General features: G+C 42.8%; 1 protein-coding gene across 2 annotated transcripts; it reads right to left on the reverse strand.

Moving 5' to 3' along the window:
• Positions 1–1376: 1376 nt before the first annotated feature.
• Positions 1377–18452, reverse strand: galnt11 (UDP-N-acetyl-alpha-D-galactosamine:polypeptide N-acetylgalactosaminyltransferase 11 (GalNAc-T11)). 2 transcript variants are annotated; one of them, XM_061713440.1, is made up of 12 exons: positions 18358–18452; positions 15290–15543; positions 12231–12354; positions 11868–12034; positions 10126–10251; positions 9808–10057; positions 8817–8934; positions 7924–8076; positions 5514–5726; positions 5330–5434; positions 2455–2592; positions 1377–1815 (listed from the first exon to the last, which is right to left on the reverse strand). In XM_061713440.1, the coding sequence occupies exons 2-12, from the start codon at positions 15510–15512 to the stop codon at positions 1684–1686; spliced, it is 1749 nt and encodes a 582-aa protein (XP_061569424.1). In that variant the 5' UTR covers positions 15513–15543; positions 18358–18452; the 3' UTR covers positions 1377–1683. The 2 variants fall into 2 exon arrangements, with proteins under 2 accessions (XP_061569424.1, XP_061569423.1); XM_061713439.1 differs by having other exon boundaries at positions 15290–15546; positions 18358–18451.
• Between the last annotated feature and the right edge of the window lie 2086 nt (positions 18453–20538).

The following is a 20538-nucleotide window of genomic DNA, read 5'->3' on the forward strand; positions in this document are numbered from 1 at the left end:
TGTTTTTGCCTTTAAATATGTTTAAAAGTATGAAAACATTAAAGTTTTCAATTATAATTGCATAAATTGTCTATATTTCACATTACTTTATATACTGTCTTGGGGTTACATTTGCAAGAAATGCTAAAAACCAAATTGTAAAAAATGGGAAAGAAAAAAACAGATTTAATCCGTCTCTGTTTGCTGCCCTGGATCTGTTTGATCATTCTGACCCACCATGTTTCTGAAAGCATTAGCTCATCATTGCTGTTGAATCTCAATATAATACTAGTATTAATATGTTGCATAACTACACAGTCATATAATTAATGCAACAGCTCAAAAAGTTTTTTTAATAACACTAACCCAAATCGATATCGGAAACGAATCGAATCAAAGCGTGATTATCGATTCTGAATCTTAAGAATTGGAATTGAATGGATTCTTGACATTTGAATGGATCCCCAGCCCTTTTAGAAACACCTACAACTGCAGTCCTGCTGCTCCTCAGAGTTCACGTTGCATTTACCGGAGACGTGTTCTCATCTCACGAGGATGGAGACTTGAGACGCTGCTGAAAAGTTCACAATTCTAACTTAAAACTTTATTACAACTTAATAATACTGTTATTGTAAAAGAGCGTAGTGTTCAGATACTTTGGTGTGAGAACGTAGCTCTTCTCACTTCCATGTTGATTCATAGAGAAGCAGCCGATGCCCAACTCAGAGATGATTTTGCAGAAGTGTGGAGCTTCTGGACTGATCTGCCTCCTCCTTCAACTACCACCCGCCTACGAGGTCTTTACAAAACAACCCTCGTCTCAGAATAAAAGCTGAAATTAATCAATTCCAGGGCATTCCAGGTCCTCAATGACTTCAAGGTTTGAGAAGCAGGACCCGGGCTTCTTCAAGTTAACGGATCGTCCCTTCAGCCCAGAACATGTCGGTTCAGCCTGCACAACTTTCATTGAAAGTGGATTCTTGCGTATGAGGCAGAGAGGAGAAAACCTGAAACAGCTTTCAAGGAAATATCTGACCCGTTTGATCCAGATCTGGAACCCTTAACGGGTCTACACGACTGTCTCAGAAAATTACAATATTGTGATAAATTTCTTTATTTTCTGTAATGCAATTTAAAAAAAACTAAAATGTCATACATTCTGGATTCATTACAAATCAACTGAAATATTGCAAGCCTTTTATTATTTTAATATTGCTGATCATGGCTTACAGTTTAAGATTAAGATTCTCAGAATATTCTAATTTTTTGAGATAGGATATTCAAGTTTTCTTAAGCTGTAAACCATGATCAGCAATATTAAAATAATAAAAGGCTTGCAATATTTCAGTTGATTTGTAATGAATCCAGAATGTATGACATTTTGTTTTTGTAATTGCATTACAGAAAATCACAATATTCTAATTTTCTAAGACAGTCCTGTAAAAGGGAACACCTTCAGGTGCGTTTTACAACTGGAGCTCTGGTCAGTGTCGTCCTGGAATCCTCCTTTTGTGATTAAAAACGTCCCAGGATCCTCCAGGGCTGCAGCTGCTGGCTGAAACTAGACGTTTAAAACGATAAAAATCAGCAGGTTGAATTCTTCCTGAGCTGTCGACACAACTAAAAACGCTAAAACGGGAGTGTCCTCCTGATTGTCTTTAAAAATGAACGTTTGTCTGCATCTGTCCGTTTGTCCGTCCCCCCTCAGCCCTCCAGCTGCCACTGCTGCTCCTGCGAGGCGTCGCATATCGCCATGGAGACGTAGCCCTTGGGTCCGATGGGCTGGGAGACGGCGAGACACTGACCCACGGAGACCTGGTAGACCCGGTTAGATTTCTGCGGGAGACAGAAAGGTGGAGAGTCAGAGCTGCGTCTCCACAGCAACACCTGAGCGTCAGCTGCACTGCAAAAACTCACAATCTTAACAAGAATATTTGTCTTATTTCTAGTTAAAATGTCTCATTTTTAGTAAAAAAAAAAATCATTTTCTCATTACACTTAAAACAAGACTCATCACTGGAAAAAACAAATAAATATATAAATATAACTTCACAAGATGCTCAATATTCCTCATTTTAACACAGGGAGAAGAAGCTCCCTGTGCTCCCTTAGAGTTCTCATAAATTATATTCTCATAATGTTACGACTTTATTCTCGTAATGTTACGACTTTATTCACATAATATTACGACTTTATTCTCATTATATCATGACTTTATTCTCGTAATTTCAATTTTTTTTTTTTTGTCTTAGTTTGGCCCTAATACTCCTACTAATAAATCTGCCAGTGGAAGAAGATTTTTTTGCTAGATAAATCTTGTCCCACTGGCAGATTTTTCTACTTATTTCAAGTGAAGATTTACTTGAAACAGGTGAAAATTGTCAAATAAGTTATTTTTCTGGTAATGACTCTTAGAGAAATAAGACAAATATTCCTGGTAAGAGTTTGAGTTTTTGCAGTCTGTGTGCGTCTCACCCCCAGGCTCCACTGCTGCGACCCCCCGGAGCCGTGGCACTTCATCAGTCTGGGGGGGTCGAAGGTTCGGACCTCGGACACGTCCAGACACAGCAGACCCGCCAGGACCAGCTGCCCCTCCTCGTCGTAGGCCCAGTCCTGCAACCAGGGACGGATCAGGTCAGTTATGGCGCTTTTCCACTAGAACCTACTCAGCCCGACACGGCTCGTCACGCCTCTACCCGCCTCCACCCACTTTGTCCCCGTTTGTTTTTCCACAGCCAGGTGAGAAGTTGGCAGGTTGGGGTGAAGCTGTTGTGACGTACTCGATTGCGCAACCGCTTTGTTCATGTCGGCGCTGATCAGAAATCAGCTGGAGCCGCGAGCGGCTGAGAGTAAAACAGCCCGTCTACATCCCTTTTTTAATTTTCTCGTCAGCCCCCAGGTTTATGAACATCTGCACCTCAGAGTTGGATCACCAAACAGACGTTTGCGCTGTATAATAAAATCGCAGCGAGTCGTTCTCGCGCTGACTCCTGCTTCCGGATTCAAACGTCTGACGGCCCGCCCCCCGACCAATCAGATGGTGATGACGTCAGATCCAGGGCCGGCTCAGCCCGCTTAGAACCTTGGCAGCTTCGGTACAGAAAAAGTATCTGCTTGGCACCACTCCACCCGCCTCAGCCCGTAGTGGAAAAGCGCAAAACGGGGACGTGGCGGGTAGAAGTGAGCTGAGTAGGTACTAGTGGAAAAGGGCCATAAAGTGCCGAGTAGATACTTTTTCTGTAACTATTCTGCTGAGGTTCTAAGCTGCTGAGTCGGCTGTATCTGACATCATCACACTACAGGCCACCGATTGGTCGGGGGGTTGGAGTCAGACGTCTGAGTCAGGAGGAGGAAATCAGAGAAAGAGACTCTGACGGATTCTTGTTCATTTTATTCAACATGCAATGGCAGCAGAAGTCTGTTTGATGATCCAACTCTGAGGGTCAGATGTTCATAAACCTGGCATGTAGGGCTAGTGGACATAACGAGGGCCAGTGGACATAACAAGGGCTAGTGGGTATGAATCTACCCCTTCACAGCAAGGGTTTTCAGATGCTGATTCGCCGACTGAGGGCTAGAGAAATTTCCCAGAATGCTTTTCGCCGTCATTTGCAGACTGAATCAAACTAAAAAATGTGTCGGACATTTCTCATTTTTAGTGAATAAAATCAATATTTTGAGTTAGTTTCTGCATAAAAATGCGTTTTGATTACATTTCTAGCGAGAAATATATATTTTACTTTCATAATATTCACTCAGTGAATGTACATAATCACTCGTTTGCTCGTTTTTTCAGATCCCGCCAGAATAAAGGCTGATTTATGGTTCCACGTTACACCAATGCAGAGCCTACGGCATAGGTTACGCAGCGACGCGCGCCGTAGGCTCTGCGTTGATTTAACGGGGAACCATAAATCGCCTGCGGCTCTTCTCATCCTGAAAACATCAGATCAAATTTCTTAACAGGCGTTATTTGGATAAACTGAGCCCAGGTTGGGGATCTTAACGGTTACTTTTACGCCTGAAAAAAATATTAAAACTTAATAAAGTGGCATATTAGCAGCGCTACAGTTGAAATTAAAACAGCTTTTATCTCTGGGCTTCCTGATATGGTGTGACGTATGTGCAAACGTAACTACACAGTCGCTTACGTACCCCAACGTAAACCACGCAGTGACGTAGCAAGTGGTGTCCCAATCCCTAGGGAACATTACAAGGACCCTACCCTAGTGGCTTCATTTTTAGGGCTAGTGGTAGAAAGTAGAGGGGGTATTGGGATTGGTCCATAGCTTCAGTCTGTCTTGCTTCTGTCATCGTCTCTTATTTTTAAATATGTCCACACTGCTGACGTCCCGCTGCATTAATTGTCTCTATCTTGCCTGAAACGGCGCTGCCGGTCTCACTCATGTACAGAGGTGGTAGTAACGAGTTACATTAACTCCGTTACATTTACTTGAGTAAGTTTTGGGAAATGTTGTACTTTTAGGAGTAGTTTGGAATCACTATACTTTGTACTTTTACTTGAGTAGATTTGTGAAGAAGAAACTGTTCCTCTTACTCCGCTACATTAGGCTACGTTGAGCTGTTACTTTTCTTTTATCCCTTTTATCCACGTACGCATCAATCTCATGACATCACTGGGTGATTCTTTGGGAAAAATTTGTTTTTGCATGTTTTGTCACATTTACACAGACTCAGACACACACAGAGTTTCTATGAGTTCATGTTTGTTCTAGTTCTGCTGGTTAAAAAAGAAAAGTACAAAGGCTGGAAATTTTGTGCTACTTGTGGTTAATTTATTTTTTTATTCTGTTATTATTTTATTATTTATTAAAGTACTTGAATTTACTTTAAGATTATTTTAATTTAAGCTATTTTAACTGTTTTATTAATTTTAATTAATTTTATTATTGTATTGATTTAATTTCCCTGAAGATGATTATTTTGTACTTTTGTCTGTTTGAATGGTTGTGTTAAAAAAATAAATCAGACGTTACTCAACAGTTACTCAGTACTTGAGTAGTTTTTTCACCAAGTACTTTTTTACTTTTACTCAAGTAATTATTTGGATGATACTTTTTACTTCTACTTGAGTCATATTATTCTGAAGTAACAGTACTTTTACTTGAGTACCGTTTTTGGCTACTCTACCCAGCTCTGTTCATGTATCACTCTCTTCTCATCACCACTGACTGCAGCTCAACATCTCCCCCTAGAGTCACTAATCAGTAACTACAACAACAATGAAGTGGTATCGGAGAATCTTTACTAGTACGAGTATCTGAGAGCATTATCGGGGCCTCCCTAGTCTGGGTTGTTCTGAATAAATCTGTGTGCGTGTGTTTGTTACCTGCTCAGCGTCTCGAGAGTCACACGGTCGCAGGACAACAGAACTTCCCTTCTGACTGGCCCGTCCCTGAGCCACCAGGCAGCGTCCGGTTGCTAGGTTACGGAGCTGAAAGGCGGCAGACACAGAGGATGAGAACACGGAAGCTGAAACAGGTGTGAGCGTGAAACATGTGGGGTTCAGGTACCCGTCCTCGGTGCAGGACTTTGGGACGTTTCAGGCCCTTGTTGATGAAGACGGGCTGCTTGTTGCCGTTGGAGAGCGTCTGCATCTCGGGGTAGACCATGTCCAGGTACCAGCGGAACGAGTGACACTGCAGCCGCTTCCTCAGGGCCACGCGCTCGCTGATGTCCCCGTAGCTGCGGTTCCGCAGCTCTGGCCGGAGAGACAGGTACTGCTCCTGGTTGGACCACAGAGATAGAAATATACTAAGATAGAAATCTAATTTTCAAGAGAACTGGACCAGATATCTGCATAAAACCACTGGTCAGTATTCAATAGCATTCAAGACAATTAATTAAGAGTATATTATATAGGGCTTTATTTTTTTTCTGATAAATGATGGCGGTAATTTTATTTTTTATTTACTTAGTTGTTGTTTTTTTTATTTTTAATTTATGTTATTTGTGAAAGTATTTCTTGGAAAAAGGGGCAGATTATAGTGATGCACCGAAATGAAAATTTGTGGCTGAAACCGAAACCGAAAATAATAATAAACACTTGGCCGAATACCGAACAATACCGAACATGGTTTTTTGCAGTTTTTCATTTATTTTGCCAATTTTTTCACCATTGCATGAATCAAATAAATTTGATTTAGGCATGCTTTTAAAAGAAAACATTTGTTGAACATAAAAAACTGAACATTTTTTAATTTCCCAGCATTTCTTAAATATTCCAGCAGACATTATACCAGCAAAGAACAATAACTTAAAATAAATAAATTAACAAAATACATTTTTTGGCCATCTTTGAGCTTACGTTAGGCTTAACTGACTGAACATTGTAACATAGGCCTTAAAACAATAAAAATGCATTAAAGCGCTCAGGGTTTTTTGTATCATTTCAAATGATAAATCAAACTTGTAGCTGAAAGACTTTGCAGATGTGCCCCCTCTAGATATTTGAGCAGAACATTCATTGCAAACAGCCATTCTTGTATTATTCTTTGCCACTCTAAAATACTTCCACACTGCTGACATGTTTGCACCGCACCACTTCACTCCACGCTCTTCGCTGTTTGATTTCCTCATCTAAACGCACCTGTAATAGATTGATTTATGTTGTTTTGGTTCCACCTGCTGGTGAATGTTAGGTAAAATTCTTATGTGGTTAGTTTTTTGTTGGCCAAGACTTTATGTGGTGCGCAACAGTTACGGAGCGGCCAGTCTATTTATATTACAACGCCGTTATTAATTGTTCGTTTTTTTTCCCCACTTATTCCACCGAACACCGAAAGTGTTTTTTTGCCATTTTCGGCCGAACAATTTCGGTTACCGAACAATCGGTGCATCACTAGCAGATTAGATAAGATTTTTCTTCTTTCTGCTCCCTTTTCATTCACAATTTATGAACATTTGTATTTGTATTGAATTGTTTGTTTTATTTTTTGAATGAAATAAAGAATAAAATGAAAATAAAATGAAATGAGAGAAAAGTGAAGGAGTCCTATACAGGACTGTCTCAGAAAATTAGAATATTGTGATTTTCTCTAATGCAATTACAAAAACAAAAATGTCATACATTCTGGATTCATTACTAATCAACTGAAATATTGCAAGCCTTTTATTATTTTAACATTGCTGATCATGGTTTACAGCTTAAGAAAACTCAAATATCCTATCTCAAAAAATTAGAATATTCTGGGAATCTTAAACTGTAAGCCATAATCAGCAATATTAAAATAATAAAAGGCTTGCAATATTTCAGTTGATTTGTAATGAATCCAGAATGTGTGACATTTTTTTTTTTTTTTTTTTTTTTTTTTTTTTTTTTTTTTTTTTTTTTTAAAATTGCATTACAGAAAATAAAGAACTTGATCACAATATTCTAATTTTCTGAGACAGTCCTGTATGTTCTTATTACCAAAAAGTACAATTTCCGCCTAAACTAAAGGTATGATTACAGTGCTATATTTCATTATTTTCTCAGGTAAATCATTTTCTGACTGTTTAATGATGTAGTTCAGCCACCTGGTTCATATTTCAGCAAGCCTGATGCAGAAAAGAGTGAGCATTCTCAAGTTATGGGCTTTTTTCCTCACTCTTCCCCTATTCGAACTGGCCCAATTTGGCCCATTTTCAGGGTTGGAGTAGTTCTAAAGAAGAACCAAAAAAACACATTTCCCCCCAAAATGAAAAACCACAACATCCAATTTCACTAATAGGAGACTCTAAAGATAATAAAAATCATTGTTGTGGTTGGTTCTACCTCGGGTAGGGGGATCTTGAAAACTAAAGCTTTTTTGAGGACTTGTTCCTAGACTACTAAGGCAGGTGAGGTCAGCCTGCTGTGTATATGTGTGTGTGTGTGTGTGTGTGTGTGTGTGTGTGTGTGTGTGTGTGTGTGTGTGTGTGTGTGTGTGTGTGTGTGTGTACCTTGTACTCGTCCATCCACACGTGGGCCAGCCGGAGTGAGTTGTGGGCCATGGTGTCCTGCCCGCCCGGCGAGCCGTAGGGTCTCCTCTTCCTGAAGATGTGTCCCACTCTGGAGCAGGGGATGATGAGCAGCTGACCGCCGCACATCCAGATCTGACAGACACATCCAACCAACGCAGGGGCACAAGTCAGAGCACAAGTCAGAGCACAGCAGCGACACCTTTGTGGAGCTTTTCCACTAGAACCTACTCAGCCCGACTCCACTCGGTTTGGTTCTTTTCCACTAGGGGTCTAACGTGCAGAGTAGATACTTTTCTGATACTACTCTGCCGAGGTTCTAAGCGTCAGGAGGAGGAAATCAGCGAAAGAGCGACTCACAGCTTCTTGTTCATTTTATTCCACCAGCAACGGCAGCAAAAGTCTGTTTCTGATCCAACTCTGAGGTGCAGATGTTCATAATGTGAACATCTGCACCTCATGACCCATGAGGGATGGGTCATTTAAATGTCTGGACACGACAATAAAATAATTCATTCATTCATTCATAAACGATCAGATCTACCAGGAGCTCTGTCTCTTCATAGCTGCTCACGGCTCCAGCTGACTTTTCAGCAGCACAGAGACGAACTAAAAAAATTAAAAAGCGTTGCTGCTTGAAGCTTCTCTCACTCTCATTTTTTAAGTTGATATGGAACATTGTTGTTGTCTTCTTCGTTTAGATCACACAATCACACAATCACAAATCACACAATCACAAAACGTCACAGCAGCTTCACTCCAACCTCCTACTTCTGCTCCAGCTGGATTGTTATGGGAAAGAAACCAGGCCGAGTTGAGATGAGTAGGTACTAGTGGAAAAGCTCCATCAGGGACCTTGTGAAACTGCTCCTCACCCTGAAGGAGATCTCCAGGTTCTCCCCGCCCCAGATGTCCATCCCAGCATCGTACTGGCCCAGCTCCTCAAAGTACTTCCTGTTCATGGCGAACAGCCCCCCGGCCATGGTGGGGGACCTGGGGGGGAGAGGAGGTTAGTTCCAGCTCGGCTCAGCGTCTGTGAGGAGCTGAACTCTGGGTGACGCTGCTCAACCAGTACCAGCAAACATGGACATGTGAGCAGGGCTGGGGTTGACCAGCCACCAACCGCAGTCACAAAGAGTTAACTGGTTACCCGACGGGTCAACGAGTTAACTGGTTACCGGACGGTAGCGATGGGCGGTATGGACTAAAAAATGTATCACGATAATTTCTGGCATTTATCCCGATAACGATAACAATGACGATAAAAAAAATACAAATTCAACTCCATCTTTTTAACTATAAATCTATCACCACATTCAGTCTTTGGAGCCAAATCACTGCTCTAAAAGATACTAAATGCTACGAAACTACACCAATTACATTGAATTAATAAAAACCAATTAAATGAGTTACACCTGTACTGCAAAACTGGAATGTAATCCGCCTTCTGCCATGTTTGTTACACAAAAACGTCATCAACGGGAATCTTTCTTTCTTTCTTTCTTTCTTTCTTTCTTTCTTTCTTTCTTTCTTTCTTTCTTTCTTTCTTTCTTTCTTTCTTTCTTTCTTTCTTTCTTTCTTTCTTTCTTTCTTTCTTTCTTTCTTTCTGGCTCATTTCCTTCCTTCCTTCACGTACGTTGTGCGTGGATTTAACACAGAACCATAAATCAGTTTTACACAAAAACGTCATCAACGGGAATTTATCCTTTTTACTGCGAGATGACAAATTCTTACCGTGGGGAATTTTTTTGACGGTAAATCGTGAACGGTAAAATATCGCCCATTCCTACCGGACGGTTCAACGAGTCACCTGGTTACCCGACGAGTCCGTGAGTCGGCTAATGACCTGCCGAGTCCTCCGTTTACCTGATTGGTCCTGAAACCCCTTCGGCTCCGTTGAGCTCTGACGGGGGAACCGGGTCCCACTTGAAGTGCAGCCCCCAGTTAAACCCGCCCCGGACGATGGGGGAGGGGGAGTAGGCCAGCGTGTCTGCAGAGATGATGTCGATGACGGGACACACCACGGTGTGGTGGTCCTGCTGGACCGGAGCCAGCAGGGGCTGCAGCCACGCCTGGTTCACCTCACAGTGGCTGTCCAGGAACACCAGCACCTCCCCTGCACAAGAGAGCTGTGAGCAGCTAGGAGGGAAGGGTGGGAGGACTGGAACAAGGATGCAGACGTACCGGTAGCGTGGGAAGCCCCGATCATGCGTCCTCTGATGAGTCCTTCCCTCCTCTGGTTCCTGACCAGCCGGACTTTCCCCGGCAGCTCCTCTCGGATGTAGCGATCCAGCTCTTCCTTCAGCTCCACTGCAGCAGCGGAGAGAGAGATCAGAGCCCAGGTAACTAACTCTGCAGGTGTTTATCTAGCTCATCACAGAACCAGTGATGCACCAAAAGGAAAATTTGTGGCCAAAACCAAAAATAATAATAAACACTTGGCCAAATACAGAATAATACCGAACAATGGTTCTTCGTAGTTTTTCATTTATTTTGCCAATTTTTACACCATTGCATAAATCAAATAAATGTGCAGTGAAATACCAGCCAGTCACAATTTGTCCTACTCTACTTATTGTATTTTTTTCATAATCCTTTTTCATTTTCTCCCGTTCAAATCCAATTAATCGGGTCACCGTGGGACAGGGCTGATCTCCGCAATTTGAAGCCTTGTATAATTGATGTAAAAACAAAAAAAAAAGGTTGCTAAATCACGGGTTCTTTTTGGAACGTAACCTCCGCCAAAAAACAGGGATTGCTGTACAGCTTATTATTATTACTATTAATATTACCTGCGTGCCATCTGTGCCAAGTCAGGAGAGCGGCCTTGATTGGTCCTCCAATATTGGCGTTTTTCCACTAGTACCTGCTCAGCTCGGTTCTACCCGCCACGCCCCCGTCTTGAGCTTTTCCACTACGGGCCGAGGCGGGTGGAGCCGTGCCAAGCAGATACTTTTTCTGTAACGAGGCTGCCGAGGTTCTAAGCGTGCTGAGCCGGCCCTGGATCTGACGTCACCACCCTCCACGCCACTGTCGGGGGGCGGGGCCGTCAGACGTTTGAATCAGGAAGCCGAGAGTCAGAGCGAGAGCGACTCATGGCTCGCGGCGATTTTATTATACAGCGCAAACGTCTGTTTGGTGATCCAACTCTGAGGTGCAGATGTTCATAAACCTGGTGACTGAGGAGAGCATTAAAAAAGGGATGTAGACGGGCTGTTTTACTCTCAGCCGCTCGCGGTTCCAGCTGATTTCTGATCAGCGCCGACATGAACAAAGGGGTTGCACAATCGAGTACGTCACAGCAGCTTCACCCCGACCTGCCCACTTCTCCCCTGGCTGTGGAAAAACAAACGGGGACAAAGTGGGTGGAGGCGGTACGAGGCAGGACGAGCCGTCCCGAGCCGAGCTGAGTAGATACTAGTAGAAAAGCGCCATATGTGAGAGGGTTATGGCTCCTGGGGATGGGGATTTCTGACAGATAACCATCTAACTGTTGAGCGGCTGTGCTTGTTGTCTGCCGGGCATCTGGCTTATTTTATTGGAGGATCTCAACATATCGGACAGTGAGGGTTCTCCACCACATCGGTAGTACGGGCCCTTTTCTCTGCGCTCTCTTCCCGATCTCCGCTGTGCGTCCCGTGACCGTCTCCATCACCAAGCGGCTTCCCAAATCCAACTCAGCCTGGATCATTCCTCGTGTCCCCTGCTTTTTCCAAGTAATGATCTGACATGCTGACATTTAACACCACACGCCCCTCACTCCACGCTGTTCACTGTTTGATTGCATCATCACACACCGTTATTAATTGTTTTTTTTCCCCACTTATTCCACCGAACACCGAAAGAGTGTTTTTGCTATTTTTGGCCAAACAATTTCGGTTAGCGAACATTCGGTGCATCACTAAACAGAACCAATGTGCCCCTACCCAGCTCGCTGTGGTCGTCCACCAGGACGATCTCGTGCAGCAGGTAGGCTGGAGTTCGGTCCAGGACACTGTGGACCGTCCTCAGCAGGGCAGAGAACGCCTCGTTGAAGAAACAGATCACTACGCTGGCAGCAGGTAGAATCATAGGATAGGACTTCTTCCGACACCTGGGAGAAAGTCACGAGGTTAGGACGTGTTCTGCACGACGGTTACAGAGCAGCTTAGCAGGGCATAAGCCCTGACACCCACACACACCCCCCCCCCCCCCCACACACACACACACACACACGCACACACACGCCCCCACACACACATCTAATCCCCGGACAGCTGCCAGCAGCCAGGTCCAGGTCCCGGTCTTACTGGGGGTCTCTGGTGTCGGGCAGCTCCCTGTGGTAGCCCAGTCTGGTGGAGATGAGGACGTTGAAGGCGTGCCGCTGGTAGCCGGCATCTCTCACCTCCTGATCCGCCTGGTTGAATATCATCCCTGCACACACACACACACACACACAGATTCAGAGCCAGACTCCACACAACTGTATGGCAGATTATGCTATCATTTTATCACCATGGTTACAATACAAGAATTACACCAGAAAGGAGGTTCATACCACCAAGGGTGAGAACAGGTTTCATACAGAACTCCATTTTTTTACAGAGTGATGGTTGGCTGGAACTCTACAGGACTGTCTCAGAAAATTTGAATATTGTGATTTTCTGTAATGCAATTACAAAAACAAAAATGTCATACATTCTGGATTCATTACAAATCAACTGAAATATTGCAAGCCTTTTATTATTTTAATATTGCTGATCATGGCTTACAGCTTAAGAAAACTCAAATATCCTATCTCAAAAAATTTGAATATTCTGGGAATCTTAATCTTAAACTGTAAGCCATAATCAGCAATATTAAAATAATAAAAGGCTTGCAATATTTCAGTTGATTTGTAATGAATCCAGAATGTATGACATTTTTGTTTTTTTAATTGCATTACAGAAAATAAAGAACTTTATCACAATATTCTAATTTTCTGAGATAGTCCTGTATATAATTTAATACAGTTCATTTTGTCTATGGTCTATCTTTTGTCTCTCTATTTGTCTATCATCAGCTGATAAATCACGGGTCTCACACACACACACAAACCGTCTTGTGACTCTGATGAAGGCGAAAGGAATCAACGAAACACGTCACGTTATTAAAAAAACCTATAATTTATTTGTCGGAAAAAAAGGAATTAGCAAATGAATAAGTCTACTTATATAATTTTAAATTGTTAGACCTTCTTCAAAATCTTTCAAAACCCAAATAAAAACATCAGCTGCATCTTAAACCTAAACATTTGAGTCTCTCCTGGATTTGCCATCAGGGCTCTCTGTCGGTGCCCCCCCCCCTCCCTATCAAACAGCTGAGCCAGACCAGGGCTGGGAGAAATTCTCCAAGGTTTATTCAAACACCACGTCAACTCCACCATGGAGAGAGACATGTCAGCGTGAGTACGCCTGTGGAACAGCTCCTTACACACTCAAATGTCCTTGGCTTGTTCCCAGGAAGCAAAGGAAATCCCAGAGGGACGGGGAGGCTTCAGGGAGCAGAGTGGGCGTGGAGGATTTTAAGTACCGTACTTGGTTGGTTACTTACTTACAGTCCAGAGCAATGGAGAAGAGTGGAAAAGAGGAGAAAAAACTCTGCTGATGTTTTTGCCTCTCAGCATTAAGTTAATGGTCCAGACAAAAACTGGTGACACGTCTGCTCTTATGGCGCTTTTCCACTAGTACCTACTAGGGCTGGGCGATATATCGAGATTTTAATATATATCGATATATTTTCAAACGCGATATGGTACGAGACAATATCATTTATATCGATTAAAAAAAAAAAAAAAATTATGATTTTGATATAGCTTATTTTGTGACAAATTGACTTGAATGTTTTATTTGAGATTTGCACAAATGTTTTGTTATTTGCACAACTGTCAACCTCAGTGGAAAAGTCTGCCTGTTACTGTCTACATTGTATTAATTGCACAGTGTATTTTAATTTAATTGTTATGCAGGAAAGGGATATTTGTTTTATTTTATTCAAGAAGCATTTTTATTCTATAAACAGTTTATTTTTATTTCATTTGTTTTATACATTTTGATATTGTGCAGACCTCTGTTAATAAAGGAACCTGTGTGACATTTGGCACGAGGCTTTGTATTAAAACTGACTGTTTTTTAAAGGGTTTGCCTCAGAAAAAAATGAAGCTAACAGACATGCTAACAGAGATGCTAACAGAGATGCTAACAGAGATGCTATGCTATAATGCTTTGGGGGAAACCCCAATTATGTCACAGAAAAAATATCGATATATATCGAGTATCAACATTCAGCTAGAAAATATCGAGATATGACTTTTGGTCCATGTCGCCCAGCCCTAGTACCTACTCAGCCCGACTCAATACTTTTCTGTAATTATTCTGCCGAGGTTCTAGGTTCTGCTGAGTCGGCTGTATCTGACATCATCACACTACAGGCCACCGATTGGTCGGGGGGTTGGAGTCAGACGTCTGAGTCAGGAGGAGGAAATCAGAGAAAGAGACTCTGACGGATTCTTGTTCATTTTATTCAACCAGCAATGGCAGCAAAAGTCTGTTTGTTGATCCAACTCTGAGGTGCAGATGTTCATAAACCTGGTGCTGAGGAGAGAATTAAAAAGGGATCTAGACCAGTCGTCCTCACTCCTGGTCCTCGAGAGCCACTGTACTGCATGTTTTTGATGTTTCCCTGTTCCAGTAAACCCTGATACAGATGACTGTGTCACCAACCGAACTGTGCAGACCTGGAGGAAAGATTGGTGATGACCACTCATTAGAATCAGGTGTGTTGATGCAGGGAAACGTCAAAAACATGCAGGACAGCGGCTCTCGAGGACCAGGAGTGAGGACCACTGATCTAGGCGATAAGGAACGACCAGATCTACCAGGAGCTCTGTCTCTTCATAGCTGCTCACGGCTCCAGATGACTTTTCAGCAGCACCGAGACAAACAAACAAAATGAAAAAGCGTCGCCGCTTGAAGCTTCTCTCTCTCTCATTTTTAACTTGATATGGAACACAAGTCACAGACCCAGCAGCACATCTATCATCTCCTCCAGGTTCTACATCTTTAGTGTTGTTGTCTTCTCCGTTTAGATACACAATCAAATACGTCACAGCAGCTTCACTCAAACCACGTACTTCTGATCTGGGTGTTGAAAATAAACGAGGGCGAGTGGAGTCGGGCTGAGTAGATACTAGTGGAAAAGCGCCAAAGTGCCATTAGACGTCTGCAGACCTGCTGATGATTGGATCATCAAGCACTGGTGGTTTCAGTCACCATCATTTGATGCAAAGCTGTAAATACTTAAAGAGTCAGGATCAAGTAACAACACTCACCCATCTCTGGAGACAGCTCTGGCCCCTTATTGGTCAGCGGAGGGCGACGGCCCGCCCTGCGGTCGGACAGCTCTCTGGTGATTGGCTGGCTGCGCTGCTGCACGGGGGTCCGGCCGCGGCCGGGGTCGGCCCCCAGGGAGAAGTAGAGGAAGAGGAGGACGGACCAGGTGGCTGAGGTGGCGAGGCAGCCGTAGCAGAAGTACCGCAGCGTGACACTGGCCATGGTGGCCGAGCGAGCCTCATCTCACATCACACTGCTGGGGAGAGAGAGAGGGGGGGCATGACTCCAGTTCAAAGATCAGACGGTTTCCGTCCTTCCACACCTTCGGTGGTCAATCATTCACCTGCTCACGCAGAAGTCACATGATGAAGCACCACACAGTCGCTGATTCAGCGGAAATTTAGGCAAGGTAAGTTTATTTGTAGAGCAGAAGTTCAACACAAGGTCATTCAAAGTGCTTTACATCAACATTAAACGCAGCAAGACACAATTAAACAGTAAATAACAAATAAAATGAAATGATAAGAAAAGAGGTAAAATAACAAAAAGTAATGGCAGTAGAGTACAGCAGGTACATCTCATTCTTACAATGGCAAGAATTACGTTTCTATACGGTCAAAACGTACATAGACCGGGTCAAATACAGTATTACAAAAGTAATCCGTAACAATTTGTACGGTTAATTAAACCAATTTGACAATTCTATGCCACAATGCCTGTTTCCAGGTCTTATTTCACACAAATGGCAAGAATTATGTTTCTATACAGTCAAAACGTACAAAGACTGGGTCAAATACAGTATTACAAAAGTAAACTGTAACAATTCGTACGGTGAATTAAACCAATCCGAAGCTCTCTTTGATTAATGAAAATAGCATTTAGCTTTGAATTCCTTTTGTGGCTCTGAGCTTGACAGTAAACTATAATACATAAAGAAGCTGCGACACATGACTGAGGTCAGGGGTCAAATGGCCTCGGATGAAAAATCCACAGTGCCTTGAGCACATCACTCATTTATACGCACAAAATAACAGAACTTCAATTAAAATCCTATCTTTTAAGCAGGCACTCGGATACAACCTGCTTTAGAGCAGTTGTGATAACAGTGACGTTATTATTGATAGGCAGCTTACATTTAAACCACACGTTTGGACACAAATTTGGTCTCCAAATTAAGGGTGAACCTCGGTTCCTATTACAGAAACAAGGCATGTTTTTCCCTCAGAGCGCGAAAGTTTCTGATATCAGCTACTTTTCAGCCTGTTCTTGATTACGGCGATGTTGTGTCTATGTGTGCGTCAGCCAGCCCTCTACAGTAACCCCGGTCCACCACTGTGCTCTAAGCTTCATAACTGGTTGTAACGTCTCACTCACCACTGTGAATTGTATGCTAAAGCTGGCTTGCCTTCTCTGAATGTAAGACGATTTACACACTGGATGACTCTGATTTATAAGGCTCTTCTGGGCTTGGTTCCTGGTTATTTATGCTTATTTCTTCAGAGAACTAAAAGCCATTATGCTTTAAGATTGAATGACATTTTGCCCCTGGCTGTTCCTCGTGTTCGGACTGATTTGGGGAAAAAAGCTTTTAGTTTCTCTGCACCCTCTGCTTGGAATATCCTCCAATCAGAACTGAAAATGCCTGAACTTATATCACTTGAAGCCTTTCGCTCTATTCTACAAGACCGACAACGAGAATCCTTTCGGCAGTGCCTGTGTTTTTAAATTACAACAACTAAAGTTGTTGGTTTTTTTCCTACATGTTACCCAAGTCACCACTACTGCACTTTATTTGCTAAAACAGTTTGCACTAGGGGTGGGACGATACGGGTAACTCACGATTCAATACTGTGGCGATATGTGGCCCACGATAACGATAATATCACGATATCTACAATATTCGATATATTGTAAGAAATTTCATCAATGATATATCACGATATGACTGAAAAAGAAAAAAATACCCATAAATAGGAAAAAATCTGTAGTTATGCATTTATTCAATGGCCACCCTTGTAAAAGAGGTCTTGATCTCCATGGGTCTTTTATCTATGGAAGCCCATTTCCACCAGTAAAGGAAAAAAAATAAGATGAAAACTTAGTCTTAAAAATAAAAACATCCCCACGATAAGTCATAATTATGAGATTAAAAGTCGAAATTTCGACTTGTTATCCCATAATTATGACTTTCTATCCCATAATTATGACTTTCTATCCCATAATTATGACTTTCTATCCCATAATTATGACTTTCTAACCCATAATTATGACTTTCTATCTCATAATTATGACTTTCTATCCCATAATTATGACTTTCTATCCCATAATTATGAGTTTTTATCTCATAATTATGACTTTCTATCCCATAATTATGACTTTCTATCCCATAATTATGACTTTCTATCCCATAATTATGACTTTTATCCCATAATTATGACTTTCTATCTCATAATTATGACTTTCTTTCATCTTATTTTTTTTTCTTTTACTGGCGGAAATGGGCTTCCATATTTATCTGGTTAAATAAAGGTGAAATAAAGACATTCTCAGATTTATGAGGTAACGGCTCCTCAGGTACTGTAGGCTAGGTCACCTGTTGCTCAGGTGAGCCTGCAGTCAGATGACTGACTCCAGCAGCAGATTAACTCTGTTCTGAGCTGAGACTTGTGTTTCCTGTGATTGTTCTACATTTATCCCCCCCTTCCCAAACAGGTGCAGGGGGAGTTAGAACTTCTTCTGCTTCAGCTCATTCAAACACATTAGAAACTGAATGAGAATTAAAGCCGAGTGGAGACACAGATTTAACTGGATGGAACCGGTTTGACAGTGACATCCCGTTTACTAATGTGTAATGTATATAAAGTATCTCTAACCATCTCTGAGTTTAAACTGATGGATTTTACGGTCCGGTGGAAAATCCTGTCCGATATTGGAATCGGTTAGCTGAACCACTGTTAGCTCATCTCAAACAAACAAAAACAGGTGAAAACAGAGAACACGTGAAGCAAACTCCGTCCAAATGTCCACTTGTTGGTGGTGGTGTGGTGTGAGGGGTGTGGGCTCGTACCTGGGGGGAGCAGCGGCCCAGGGCGGCCCAGCAGCAGCAGCAGGTCTAGCCGGTGCGGAGCTGGGAACTCTGCACGTAAACACACGCCGTCGGCTGACTCAGAGACGTCACTTCCTCTGAACCTTCACAATAAAACCACAAAAGGGGAGTTGGCACATCTTTCAAAATAAAATAATGCGTTAAACTCAACTCAACTTTATTTATAAAGCACTTTAAAACAACCACAGCTGATTACAGAGGTGTATACAGGACTGTCTCAGAAAATTTGAATATTGTGATTTTCTGTAATGCAATTACAAAAACAAAAATGTCATACATTCTGGATTCATTACAAATCAACTGAAATATTGCAAGCCTGTAATCAGCAATATTAAAATAATAAAAGGCTTGCAATATTTCAGTTGATTTGTAATGAATCCAGAATGAATGACATTTTTGTTTTTTTAATTGCATTACAGAAAATAAAGAACTTCATCACAATATTCTAATTTTCTGAGACAGTCCTGTAATCCAGGTGCCATAAACAGTACTCGAGTTGTAAAAAAAAAACAATCAGGGGGGATGGTGGATTTTATCATATGGGGACAGATAATTTGTGCTGATTACAAATAATATAACATTTAACAAATAATAGCAGTGACCAAAACACCTGCAGAAATACTGCAGGAATGACATAGCAGCAGTTAAATGCAGCCTTCTGTAAGCTTTAAATATCCACTGGGCTTACATCAAATACATCAAAACACAACAATAAAAAACACTTTTCTGGGGGGGTCACGTGATGCACCGAGGAGGATAGACGTGCTGCTTTTGGTCTCCTCGCTGGATTTAAATTAAACAATATCTCTGGTTTTTCCCGATGCTCAAACTGTGGTTAAACTATCTTTAAATCGACATAGACGTGGAACATGTCGTTGGAAAACTTTTTCACTATGCCCAAAAAAAGAGAAAATAGGAAAAAGAGCATCAGGTCGACGGCTAGCGAAGCGGCAGCTAACCCAGGCGATGATACAGAGCCTGAATCCTGCACCGAGCCCGGAGAAGACTCCGCCGGTATCACTACCGAAGGCACAGTGGTTCAACAGGTGACACGCAATATTGAGAAGATGCTGGACACTAAATTCGCTGATATCCTGAAACCAGTCACAGAGATGTCTGAAAAGTTAGACAAGCTGGTGGGCAGACTGGAGACGGTGGAACAACGAGTCTCCGACCTGGAGGATAAAGGTGCGGGTATACTTCTGCGTCACACACACGCAGAGCACACGGCGCACCCGTGACGTCGTCACGAATCCTTCGGACTTCTCCGTCTCTCCATTTGGTCGCGGTGCAGTACCCCCCGCGGCCACTAGTTAGCGATCTTTTTCTGAATGGTTTATCCGACTTTTTCCGGTCACAGTAAATCAAAGAGATAAGGACAACTATTGTGCAAAAAACAAAAACAAAAAAAATCACATATAAACGAAGAAAAGAGCCCTGGAAGTTCACTACTGATTCAAACCGGAAACCGGAAATGCTTCGCTTTCAAACGAACCAATCACAGCCCTCTCGGTCTGCGTGTGGTCCGCGTCTCCTCGACGCGTAGTTACAATTTTCGGGAGGTGCACGTCACTGACGGCGCATGTGACGGCGTGTCCTCTGCGTGTCCAAAAACCACACGCCGTAGACACGGCGTCGTTTTGACGCAGAAGTATAATTCAGCCTTAACGCAGCGGCGTGTGCGCCACGGCTTACATCGGTGGAGTCAACGCTTAAAACCATGATGGAAAAGCTGGAGAATTATGAGAACCAGAGTCGACGACAAAACGTCAGGATTATTGGACTGAAAGAAGGCACTGAAGGCAAAAATGCACCCGCGTTTTTTGCTGCGTGGATTCCTGAGATCTTGAACGTGGACATGCAAGGGGAGCGGCTGAAGATAGAACGAGCGCACCGGGTGGGACCGCCAGCGGGAGCCGCCGGCAGACAGAGTCCCCGCGCCGTCCTGCTGAGGCTTCACGACTACACTGACAAACAGAGGATCTTAACCGCGGCGAGAAACAAGGGCAGAGTCATGGTGGATGGTCAGGTAGTGTCTTTTTACCAGGACTTTTCTGCGGAGGTTGTAAAGCGGAGGCAAGAATCTGCAGACGCGCGCAGAAGGCTCCGGGAGGCGGGGATCAAATACGCATTTGCGTATCC

This window comes from Cololabis saira, chromosome 22 (genome assembly GCF_033807715.1).
Source record: "Cololabis saira isolate AMF1-May2022 chromosome 22, fColSai1.1, whole genome shotgun sequence".
Classification (NCBI taxonomy): Eukaryota; Metazoa; Chordata; class Actinopteri; order Beloniformes; family Belonidae; genus Cololabis; species Cololabis saira.

What these genes read in the sequence shown, in the direction of transcription:
- galnt11 (XM_061713440.1), bottom strand. Translation starts at nt 15,512, where the DNA reads ATGGCCAGTGTCACGCTGCGGTACTTCTGCTACGGCTGCCTCGCCACC. An exon ending in ACCTGGAGATCTCCTTCAGG is followed by an intron (nt 8,077 to 8,816) that starts GTGAGGAGCAGT and finishes TGTGTCTGTCAG; the next exon opens with ATCTGGATGTGCGGCGGTCA. An exon ending in CGCAGCAGTGGAGCCTGGGG is followed by an intron (nt 1,816 to 2,454) that starts GTGAGACGCACA and finishes TGTCTCCCGCAG; the next exon opens with AAATCTAACCGGGTCTACCA.